Source organism: Emys orbicularis, chromosome 8, assembly GCF_028017835.1.
Source record: "Emys orbicularis isolate rEmyOrb1 chromosome 8, rEmyOrb1.hap1, whole genome shotgun sequence".
Classification (NCBI taxonomy): Eukaryota; Metazoa; Chordata; order Testudines; family Emydidae; genus Emys; species Emys orbicularis.
This window is the reverse complement of record NC_088690.1, coordinates 90677840-90690173: the sequence shown is the minus strand read 5'-3', so window position 1 is coordinate 90690173 and position 12334 is coordinate 90677840. Positions and strand designations below refer to the sequence as shown.

The following is a 12334-nucleotide window of genomic DNA, read 5'->3' as shown; positions in this document are numbered from 1 at the left end:
TTAATGCGCTCTAACTTGCAAGTGTAGCCAAGCCCTAAAGTAATGTCTTGCCTTGAGGATTGGGAAGGGAAAACAGAGCCAGTTAAAATATAATCCCCATGTCTCCAGTGTCTGAGAATCAGGCTCTTGGGGACACAATATGCAATTGGCTTGCTGGTCTGTTTTTAGTTCCTAGTGGACAAGTGACTACATCTCAATAATTGGAAAAAAGTATTGGTCTCAAAGGCTAAGGATTGAATGGGCTGTGGAGATTTCTACTGCATCTGTCTCAGACAGTATAACCAGCCTGTGGAGCTATGGAGAATTCAGTACAGATGCTCCCCGACTTACGCAAGCGTTCTGTTTTTCCCCCCCGTAAGCTCAGATTTGTGTACATCGGGTTTACGTAACTCGGGGAGCGTCTGTATCTTTCAACCCACCTATACACCCAGGCTGGAGTTATATGTTTAATATTTTTTTTAATTTTGCATTTCAGGTAAGCTGAAAGATCTTGGGAACTTGGTTCTTCGACCCTTTGGCCTGTCGACAGAAAATTTCCAGGTCAAACAGGATTCCTCAACTGGCTCATACTCCATCAACTTTGTTCAAAATCCAAACAATAACAACAGATAGCATGAGCTAGGCCTGCTCCTATTAAAAAGCTGGCTTTCAAGCTTTGTGACACCATGCTTGCAACTACCAATAAAAGGGTTCAGCCAATCATTTAGCATGTAAAATCACTTTATCCAAATGAAAATAGACTTGAGGGTATACATTTCCACTTTGGTGAGATGTTTAAAATGTGGATGAAAAAACAAGTCATTTGATTTCCCTTTTGCGGTGACAGCTTTATGCCGAGAGTCGTTTTTTTTTTTTTTTTTCAAGTGCATTATTTGTCTTCCCTAATAAGGAAGTTGGTTACCCTGGCCCATTCATTCTCAGCAACATCAGTCTAGCAAGCAATTCAGTTGGATCAAAATGCTCACATGCCTGTAACCCAAATTACAGGTGTGTCCAATGGGTGTCTTGTGGTGTTAGTAAATCTATCAGAAGTGCGTCTCTCCACTCAGCCAGTGAGTGTGACAGGCAGTGGCCGTGGAAGCAAGCTGACCTCTGTGGTATAATTTATCTTCATTGTAATAAAGGCTTGATGTTTCTGTTGGGTTAATTTGTGATTTTTGTCCTGTATTTTGGCCTCTCACCAGAGGTAACCTTCGAATGATGGTATTTTTAAATGAATATAAACATAAGTAACCTACAAATAAGAAAGCAAATTTGCAAGAGACTGGTTTAAAAAAAATTGCAAGGCTTTTAATCTTAACATTGTCTTATTATAGAGTTTATATCATTATTTTTTTCTTGGGCACCCTGGCACCAGAGGTTTACTACTTGACTTTATCTTGATACCCTTGGGAGACTAGTTGGAAGCTACTTGCAAACTGCCTTAGTATTTTTGGTATGTTAACTTTTACTGTGAGGTCAGTAAAATTCACCTGCCTGGTTCAGTACATGTTGTGGGTTTCACAAAGTAGCTTTCTGGTGCTAGGATAATGAGATGCAAATATCCTTGATGTTAAAGTAGGGTTACCAGATAGCAACTGTGAAAAATGGGACAGGGGTGGGAGGTAATAGGCGCCTATATAAGAAAAAGTCCCCAAAAACAGGACTGTCCCTTTAAAAACGGGACATCTGGTCACCTTATGTTAAAGTGATTGCAAAAAGGTCCTCAAGCTGTACTGGAGTCTCTGAATCTAGGAAAGGTTTAAAATATCTCTGCAGACGTACTATTCAAATATTGTGGGGTTTGAATTGGGATAGGGTTGTGGTATTTTTGCTAGCTTGTAGCTAAGCATGTTTTTTTTCTGTATTGACCCAGTTTTATAATAGTAAGGCCAAAACCTGGATGGAGCTTTTAAATTGCCATTGATTTGAAAATATCACTTATTTAAAATATTAAATTAAAACTGAGTGATAGCTATTTACTTATTTTCAGTTCTCTCCTTTAACTTATTCCTGAAACTTGCTAGCTGCGTGCACTTGACTTCAGCTTCCTGTCACCATAGATTACTTTAGTACTCGCATATCTTGAGACCCATTTCCAGTGACATGCTGGAAGGGGGCAGTCCCTCAAGCTATTTCCTAGCTTTTATTGTTGGGTTTTTAAGTGCTGCTGATTTCCTTGTGTTTGGGAAGATTTGCATTTTGCTTAGCTATTTATAAAAGTTGTCCTGCTGCCATGCAAGGTTCATGGGCTAGTTTTGACTCTGGCTACCTGGTACATGCTGTCCATGTAGCATCTGTTGCAAACTACCTCACATCTGCAGTGAATGTGTATGAAGTCCATGGGGACCAAGCTGTCAATGGAAAAGGCCGTGGTTCACATTGAGGCCTGTGCGGACATTAAGTTCTTGTGCATAATTAAAATGTCACTTAACTAAACAACAGAAAACAGCCGCTAGGATTTCCATGTGTTTAAACATTAGTCATGAATTGCGCTAGTGGAATGGGGATTTATTTCTCACAGAAGGCTCAGTCCTCTGCCCAGTCTCTGTTAGGTGCAGCAGAGGTGAAGGAGCTCTGAAGGGGCTGGTTGATCCTGGTGTAATTGAGAGCAGCCATAGGGCTGCTTTTAACTATAACTTGGCTGCAACAGCCCCAGAGAGCTTTTGCCAGGGTTTGAGGGGGATGTCAGAACGTGCTAGGCTGGTTTTGTCATCTGGAGATTCCGCCTAAAACAGGGGATTCCTCTGCTAGTTGTGTAAACAAGATTGACAGCCTATTTGCACTAGCAGAGCAATGCAAAGAGGATGTGATGGGGTTGAAGTTTGCACCCCGAGGCTTCAGTCTGCTACCACTTTAGAGGGAAAAAATAACAAACCTTTTGTAAATATAAAGTAGACTTTTAAACTGGAGCATCCCAAACTGATTCTGGACATTTGAAATTTTACTTTTTTCTTGACTGGCTGATTAATCAACAAATAACACACTGGTGCTCACAAATGTACATCAGATGTGTAAAGGCACAGTCAGTGATTTAACTGCCTGATGCCTTGTCTTACAAACTATTTAAGGCGTAGATTTCTTTCTGCATTATATTCCTGCTTCAGATTTTTAAAGGGTGGCAAATATTTTACATGCATGAGGGGAAATTATTTACCTTACAGAACAAAGGTAAAAAACAAAACTTGAATGACTACCTGATGCTACTAGTTTTGGTTTTTGCAAGTGCACAGTCACCATGAACTCGTGGAACATGGAATAAGCTTTTAAAATGTAAGTTACAGTATGTAGGTATTTAAATAACTTCCACAAAGGACTGTAAATGTGAAGCATGAAAGAATGAAATCAGGTTTGTTGGACAAGACCTATTTTCCATAAAACCATGTTGACTGGCATTAATTATATTCTTGTCCTTTAATGCTATATTGATGGAATCCCCTATCAGCTTTTCCATTATTTTAGCCTGACATCAATCCCAGACAACTGGCCTATACTTACTGGGGTCATCCCATTTGTTCTTTCTGAATATTGGCACAACATTAGCGCTCTTCCAATCTTCTGAAATGTCGCTGGTATGCCAAGATCTATTAAAAATTTACATCTGCGGGCCAGAAATCTCCTCAGCCAACTCTTTTAAGACTCCTGCTTGCAAGTTATCAGGCCTGCTGATTTTAAAAATGTTTAGCCCTAGTAGATGATGTTTTTATCCACCTGAGTACCAATGGACTGGAAAGTACTTCATCATCCTTATGGGATATAAAAACATCGTCCTACTTCTTTCTAAATACAGAACAGAAATTTATTGAACACTTCTGCCTTTTTAATTTTAACATCTCTTGCTATACCTGGGCCTCTACCATTTATAGGATTTCTTTTGTCCCTAACATACTTCTTGTCCTTAACCCTGCCAGCCATGGATTTTTTTCCCAGAGGTCTTTAGCTTCACACCTTATCAATTTTCTATATTTCACAACTTCTCATTTATATTTCTATCTATTCTCCCCCTTGCTTTCATTTCTTATGTATTGCTTTTTTTATTTCTAATTGCTGCTGTTACCACTGGAGCAGGATGGGCTTTTAGCTAAAGGTACCCTCTTTCTTGATTGTGAAATTATGGCTTTTTGGTCATCTAATAAAGAATTTCAATTTTTTAAAGAACTCCCAATTTTCAGAATCACATTTTTCTGTTTCAATTTATTCTTTCCAATCAATTTTGTTCATAATTTTCCTCAGTTTTGAAAAAATTTCCCTTTTGAAGCAGTGGGTGGGACTGGCCGCTGGTTGCTGATACTGAACATAATGAGGATCATTGGTGCTTAGATGCATTAATCACTGGACTGGAAGTTGGTGGCTGCCCATTTTCTATCATAACGAGGTCTAAAATAGTTACCTGGTGTTTCACTCAGGTGCAATATTTTGTGTTAGAAAATTATTTAAAGTGTTAAGTTGGACATTTTACTACTGCCTGCATGACACCTCCCACATGTATCTGCCAAAATTGAAGTTCCCCCACAACACAATTTTTCTGCCCACCCATTAGCCAAATGTTTCAATAGTAATTCATCCTGGTCTCTGGTTTGATTCTATGGTCTGTAACAGGCCACAGCCACTACTTCTTCCTGATCTTTGTAGTCATATGTTGCTACACCTACAATCAAGATGCTGTGGCTCAAGTTATTGATAACTAAATAAAACTACTAACTGTATTAATGTAGTGCCACCCTCCCCTTCTAACCTAGAACAAGCTCTATAACTAGTGATTTTAATATTCCAGTCATGTGACTTGTCCATCCAGGTTTGAGTGATGCCAATTATATTAACTTTCTTCTCATCAGTGAGAATTTCCATTTCGTCTTGCTTGTTACCAGGCTCTTAGCATAGGTATATAAGAAACTAAAAAATGTTGTCATTTCACATTCTTTGCCATGTCAGTGGAGTTTGTTTACAATATGCTGAGTTTGAGCTGAATTTGTTGTCTTAGCTCCCTTCCCTTGTAGGGCTAGTTAATGGCCGCTTGGCTGCTCCAACTGAGATGATTAACTCCCCTTCGCTCATCTCTGAGATGCAAGCCATCCCATTCGTACACCCTCCCCTCCCACTGGAATGTGTCCCAATGTTCCTCAAAACCTTCAGCTTCACACCAGTTGCAGAGTCAGTGGTTCCCCTCCGGTATTTTCTGCCTTTCGTGCATAGGCCACAAGAATCTCCAAGATCACTTGGACTTTCCTCCTCTTAAGCTCTCTTTCAAGACAACTTCAGTAATCTATCATTTGTGTAGTTCTATGTGATGATGCGTCATTAGTTCTAATGTGTATCGTCACTAGTGGAGACTTGCCAGATGAGTGCATGATCCTGCCCAATCTTGCAGTTACATCTCTAATTTTTGCTCCGTGAAGACAGCACACCATTCCCAAGTCTCCCAGTCTGTGTGGGGCTGGTGACTGATACTGTACTGAAAGGCACATGGGGCTTTCTAAATTAATGTAATAGTTAATCTTTGGAGGGGCTTTAAGATGCACGTGAGTTCTTTGAGAAATACTCTGTAATCCCATTTAACCATGGGAAAAGGCACCATTTGACGAGCCTTCTGTACACTCTGGAGACAACTGTGCAAACAGCTTTATCGCAGGCTGTACAACACTTTATCAAAATGTGTTCATTCCAATTTAAAGAGCACCCTCCATTGTAGCTTAATGTAGAAAACCAGAGGGACTCTCAATGCCTTCAACAGTTCCCTCTCCTAATCCCTCATCCTGTAGCACCAGGTTGTGCAGCCCAAGGTGGGAGAGAATTCCAACATAATAAGCTGTAGCTCCCAGCCAACCCCGGCACAAAATGATTGTCTATTTATCATGCTGAGATTAACAGTCTGACTGCTTGCTCACTTTGCCTCCTTCAGGCTGCACGCATGGGGGCCTTGCTCAGTCCTCTTCTCCAGTTCTAACCTAGCTGGTTCCTTCATGCCTCCCAGAGTCTTGACAAAGGAAGAGAGAGAGGATGCATTTCCCTGGGTCCTTCTCACTTATGAACAGTTCTAGTAAACAAGACAACAGTGATGCTGCCCCCCTCTCTTCCATTCCATAGTCTTACCTCCTTTCTCTCCCCTGATGGAGTGGGACTGCCCTATTCAAACTCCTCCTGTCTTGCTGAGGCTTCAGTGCAAGACGAGGTGCATTTACAGGCTGCAGACAGTGTGACTGCCTCCAGCTCTCTGAGCGCTGCAGTATTCCCCCTCTCTCACAAAAGGTAAGTACTGAGCCCTGGTATGCAGGCCTTGTATCTTTACACCAACACTCCCATCTGACTGCCCTAATGCAGGGCACCCCCTAGTGTTTCAAAGCCCAGCCTGTGAAACAGCTTCCCACCAACCTCCCTCTCCCTTGCCCTTTTTACCCTACTACCCACTGCCCCTTCATGTGAGCAAACTGCACACACTAGAGCAGTGGTTCTCAACTTAATGTGTGGCCCACAGTGTGTTACCTGGGCCACAGGTTGAGAACCACAGCAGGCCCCCAACCCCATATCACTATGCCCAGTGCCCCCAGCCTGGAGACCCCTCCATACAGTGGGGCCAGGAGCAGAGCCCTGGTGGCAGGGAACCTGGACCCTGTTGTGTGAGGCCAGGTGGCAGACCCAACCCAACCCTGACCCTTGCTGTGTGGGGTGGGCAGCAGCCCCGATCCCGGATGCTGCCGTGCGGCGGCCCCGACCCCAGACGCTGCAGCGCGGCGGCCCCAACCCTGACCACTGCTGTGTGGGGCCAGCCGGCAACCCTGATCCCAGTGTGTGGGGCCAGGCGGCAGTTCCGGCCCTGGACCCCACTGCCCTTTAGCACACAGCTGGGCTGCTTTGTGAGCACCTGTGCACCACAGGGCCCAGCCTGCATCACAGAGGCTGTACCACCCTGTCCTGATGAAATGGCTCAGGCAGGACTCCACTAAAGCCAATCCTCAGCTGCTGTAAATCAGCAGAGCTCTACTGACCAATGAAACGGTCAATTTGCACCATCTGAGGATCTGGCTATTAGACTCTGGACACGGCGCTAAGGCACAGGCAGCTTAGCTGTACTTCCATCATACACACGTGGCTGATAATTAATTTACATGAGTGAAGCACCAGTGCATGAAGCAGGTGCTAGAAGCAGCACCCACATTTCAGAGGTAAGGAAACAGAGGCACAAAGGCTTAGATCCTTAAAAATCCCTCCATGCCTATCTGCCTGTTAGGTGACAAGTCTGCCATTAAGGTACGTGAAAGGTTCTGTCTCTTGCTGGATAGCTCTCCCCACATTGACTTGTGCAGCTGGTGTGCGGGTGTTCTGCGCCCCCTCCACCTATTGATGGTCTACCTCCAGCCCTCCTGCTGTTGGGGCTGGCAAGTAACAGGTGCCAGGCATGCTCAGAGCACAACTCTGGAAATGGGCCCAGTGGGTGGTGAGATTGTCAAACTAAGTGAGGGGGAACGCCTGGCTGCTGCGGTGCCTCGGAGGGTTTGAGGCGCTGAGCAGTTTGTTAGCCGTGAGCTTGGCCTCAACACTTAACCAGAATTGCAAATACCAACTCATGGGGACATTGGTGCCAACCAAGTTAGACAACAGTTGAGCAGCAGCTTTGAAAATGTCAGCTCCTAGGGCTTAGGTGCCCAACGCCAGGCAAGGGTTCATGGCTGAGGTTCTTAAGTGGAGGGAGGTGCCTGCCTCTGACCTGTCAGCCAGGTGCACCAGGTCAGCTGTTTAGGTGCCCACACCTCTCTCCTCTTGTTGTGGCATTTCATTCCTGGCTAGTTTAGGCTGCTGCCCCACCATCTGAAAATCCCTTTTTTAGGTGCTTAATTATCCCCATACGTTGTATGGGGAGCCTGGTCATTTAGCTTGGGGCTGGAAATTCCCCTGAGTGGCAGACAACCTAACCGGTTATATGTTGCAACAGTGAGTGGCGCAACACCTCACTACCTTTACTGATCTGGGCCTATGAGATTAAGGGTCTGATTCTCCTCTCCTAGGGTAGTAAATTGGGAATAACTATTGCCATCAGAGTTACACCAGTTCCTCACTGGTTGAGGTGAGCTCTGGGTCCAAAGCATCCTGCCCAGACTGCATGGCACTATCAGACAGAATAGAACTTCAATGAGGCTTTTCTAATTAGCTCTAACATAACCATACAGGAAGGAAAAACTGCTAGTGTACACGTTCCCAAGCTTTTAATTAGCTACGCCAGCCTTAAGAGATTGTTCTGATAACTGAGTTTGATTGCTGGCTTCTGCAGCTGAGAACCAATTACATTAAAGTGCTAACTTTTGAACAGTAGGTGAAATTAGCACAGGTTTATTTAATGTGCAGCATTAATACATGGGTCATTCAATTGCTTTGCATCTCTTTTGGAATAAGCCCACCATTGACTTCCTTGTTCATGTTTAATTATTTTTTATGTGTGCAGCCCTCTACTCCAAAGGGTGTAATTGCTAGGGAGTATCTTTTCCAGCTCCTACTATGACTAGCTGTGGGTTTGTCAAGGAAACAGCTTCTTGAGACACCATAAATTGTCAGGTTCTAGGCTTGTGGGGCTTTAAGCCATCAGAGTCATTACAGCCTATCTTGACAAAGCAAAACCTGTGTATTAAACATTTAAAACAGCTGAAAACTATTAACCTCACTTCTAATAGTGGGTGTTTGGCGGGTAATCTTTCCAACTATACCTGTGACCATTTTCAATGGAGACTCAACATTGGAAATCCATACTTCAGTTTTCTCTCTCTCTAACTGTTGGCTCCTTGAGAGAGAGAATTTAAAAAGCTGATACTCATTTAACTGAACATGGGGCTTGGGGGCTTGAAATGGGTTTACCTTTTTTAGCTCTACTAAGACTATTAATCCAGTCTGTTCCTGGGCAGGACTAGAAAACCGGATTTCATTTTGTACTACTTGCTGTCTGCATCATGGTGAGTCCTTCAGCCCTTTATTAGGTGACTGGATTGACTAACAGTCCCATATAAACGTGATTCCCAAACTACAGCAGACAAAGAATGTGACTCATTAGCAGCCAGCTGCAGTGCAAGAAGCCTTTTCAAATCCCCAGCATTAACCATGGTGGTTGATCTGATATAAATATTTACACATTGTTCAAGGATTTTTTTTCTAAGCAGCAGCTTCTGGTATTAGAATGTAAAATGCCATGTGTCCTTTAGCTAGAGCCTTGGATGTAGGAAGATATGTTACGTCCTGCTGTGGCTCTAGTAGTATAACACAGTAGCTTCAGACTGACTCATCCATCAACTGACAGGGGCCTGTGGACTGATCGCTGTTTTGTGGTTAGCTGCTAGAAAAGCTTTCTGAATGTACAGCATCTAGGCCTATTTCATTCCCAGACTTCTGCTGACCGATACCCAGTGTCAAAATGTCCACCAAAAGCAGAGAGAGAGGGAAAGTGTGCGTGTGTGTGTACACACGCACAGGGAGGGGGGGTGGGGATGGGGAGGTTTGCATTCTATTTATCTAAATGCTTTCTCAGTGTTACTTTTTCCAGTGCATCGTCTTTTAGACCTAGCGCACGGCTTACAAATGTCCAAACAGTTTCATTTCAGTGTGGGGATTTTAGATTCTGGCACTTCTCTCAGCGTGGGTTCAGTTAGCTGTAGAAGAGAGGTTGCAAGTTCACAGTGACTACTATACATAATACAAATGTATACTTCTATCCCAAAACACTTAATACAAGCAGCATCCGTTTCCCTCTCCCACTGCAGCTCACAGATCAGAACTTGCCCTGATGTGAGTAGGATTGTGCTCCCTGGGGTAGTATCGCAGTCACTGAGCCAAGACACTGCTGGTAAGGGATGGTTTCTGATGTGATCTGACATTTCCAGTAAAACTGCATCATTTTGAGATCAAAGCATGGCACAGTGGCCCAATATATGGTGCCTTTAGTCTGTACCATTTCTCTTTCCTATGTGAACCCATGAGTAACAATATGAGCAGTGTCGGTATTGCTGATGTCTTGCAGTCACCTTAATTCTGTGTGGATTCTTCCTATTACACAATGGATTCCACACAGTCCCTGCTTGTTTCCCTGCTCATTACTTGGGGCCCAGAGCCCTGGCATTTACCAAAAAGTGAGCACATCTGCAGCTAGGTATCAGTAATTACTTAGCTGCATTTTGAAAATCAAGTTCCTGAACCCTCGGCTGGAGTCACAGGCCTTAGCTGAAGGGTAGAATTTCAGAGCTGCCACCATTAATCCTTGGCTTTGAAAACTCATCCTAATTTCAGAATCACCAAAACCTAAAAAGCATATATGGTCCCTGTTACAAATTCAAATTGCTCCCTTTGCAAATTCCACTGCCTGTGTTTCAAGATCGTCTTTGCTTATGCTGCAGACTCACAGCCTAAGAGCACTGAAACACCAGGGCATGGGATAGAGGCACACAGAAACTGGGCTACAGACAGCACTTAAAGTATTATAGCTGCCAGTGCGCTGTCTAAAAGAGGAAATTAGTTTGTTCCTTTTTCTTGTGACATACAGCATGCTGTATCTCTACGTCCACTTCCTTTCAAGAGTCATTATTACACAGTCTTCCTGCATGAAGAGATAAGTGAGAAGGTGACTGACAAGTCCATTTGAAAACAACTTTAGGGAGGACAAGCAAGCAAGGGGGAAAAAAAGGGAGTGGCAGTTAATATGAAAGTTCACGTTGGCCTGATGATATTCCAACAGCTGCTTGCAGGGCTGCTAACACTGCTATGTAATTCTGTTGACATTCTCAGTTTTCTTGCACGCACGCACACTTAGCATTTGTCAATGTGTGTATTTCTCTGCCACCCGACTGAGGATGAAGAGAGAAAAGATGGTTTCTGGAAAAAATGGCCCAAATTCTCCTCTGCATTAGGACTGCTCTATGCAAAGCAGCCCTAAAGCTGCCATAACCAACGATGGGCTATTCACCTCAATCAGGGGAAAACACGGTCCTCCAAAAGTAAAGAACAGGCATAATAGCTACTATCCCCTACAGCTGGAGAGGAGGGCATGGCTGAGGAAAAGGGGGCATGGAAATGGCTTTAATGTATCTCAGCAATCACCAGGCTGACCACTCCATCAGGTCACCAGGAGCCAGACTGTTCACCTATGCTGGGGAACTAACCAGTGTTGGTATGTCTGCACTTGGATATAGGGATGCAATTCCCAGGTTGAGAAGACAAACTTCCACTAGATCTGGTCAAGATAGTAAGCTAAAAAATATAGTGTAGCTGTGGTGGTTGGAGGGGCTAGGTGCCCTGACTCTGTACCCATCCAAGACACTGGGCACACATGCAGATGGGTAGCCCCTCCTACTGCTGGCACCACTGGAACTAACCCAGCCCAAGATCACAGAGCACAAAGGTAATGTAAAGCCACCTTTGTACCTCCTCCCTCTCCTGTGAGTTTCTTGGTGGCATCTGAGAGTATAGATGAAGATTTCTAGAATGCAATTCTGGTACTGTAGTGTTCACTAGATGATCTCTAATTTGGGTGTATGGAGGTCATCCAATATTCTCTTGACTTTTATCATAGTCCCTCTCTTTCTATAACTCCTCCTGCATGACTGAAGGCTGGCCTTGATGGAATCCATTTCCCGCTTTCCCTCAGAGGAAATTGTACCCCTTTATACCTGCTTCCCACTATTTAACTGGCAAGTGCTTATAAAATCTTCCTGGATCATGAAGTTCATTAAGGAGCTGTGACACATGCTTAATGAGGGAAGAGTAGTATCACCTTGTTGATGCTTCCAGGGAGTAATAAACAGGAGTCTACATGACATCAGCAGTGGTAGGGATGGTGTTACTTTTATACCTTCATTATAGTGCTACTGTAGTGAGGATTAATCAGTATATCTGTAGAACTCTGTGAAATATAGTTAATTACTCTCATAGGTTCCACGGCCATGTAGCATAAGCAAATGACTCCCACAGTGAGGAGCTATAGAGCCAATGTCATGAAGTTATTAGTGATCAATTACATTTTAGCATGATTTCCTCTTTCCACCTATAAGCCTAATGAGAGAAAACCACCACCGGAGAGACTGCTGCAAGAATGAATGACTAATAGAAGAAGGAAGTTCCTATAATCAAAACAGGAGTAGAAAATGGAACATTTATAAAACGAACAGAAAAAGCATATGCCCTATTTCTGCTCCACACAAGAGACTCGAGGAGAGAATATATGATGCACTTTGCAGTTATACTGGACCAAAAATGTCTGAATAGCATGGAGGATAGATCCAAGGTAGCTGTCACAACAGACTCAGTGCATCTGCACAATCATTTAATTCCAACAAATTAGTTTTAATACTTTGGAAAGGTATTTGGCTGAGACTATTACCAACTGTAT

At 43.5% G+C, this 12334-nt stretch overlaps 1 protein-coding gene across 4 annotated transcripts in view; it reads left to right on the top strand.

The window, feature by feature from the left end:
- Positions 1-1136, top strand: part of TTC1 (tetratricopeptide repeat domain 1) — a 45597-nt gene extending 44461 nt beyond the window's left edge. For all 4 annotated transcript variants that reach the window (XM_065409187.1, XM_065409186.1, XM_065409183.1 and 1 more), the window contains exon 8: positions 476-1136. In XM_065409187.1, coding sequence (XP_065265259.1) covers positions 476-612 — 137 coding nt within the window. In that variant the 3' untranslated portion in view covers positions 613-1136. The remainder of the gene's footprint in view (positions 1-475) is intronic.
- Positions 1137-12334: the final 11198 nt, after the last annotated feature.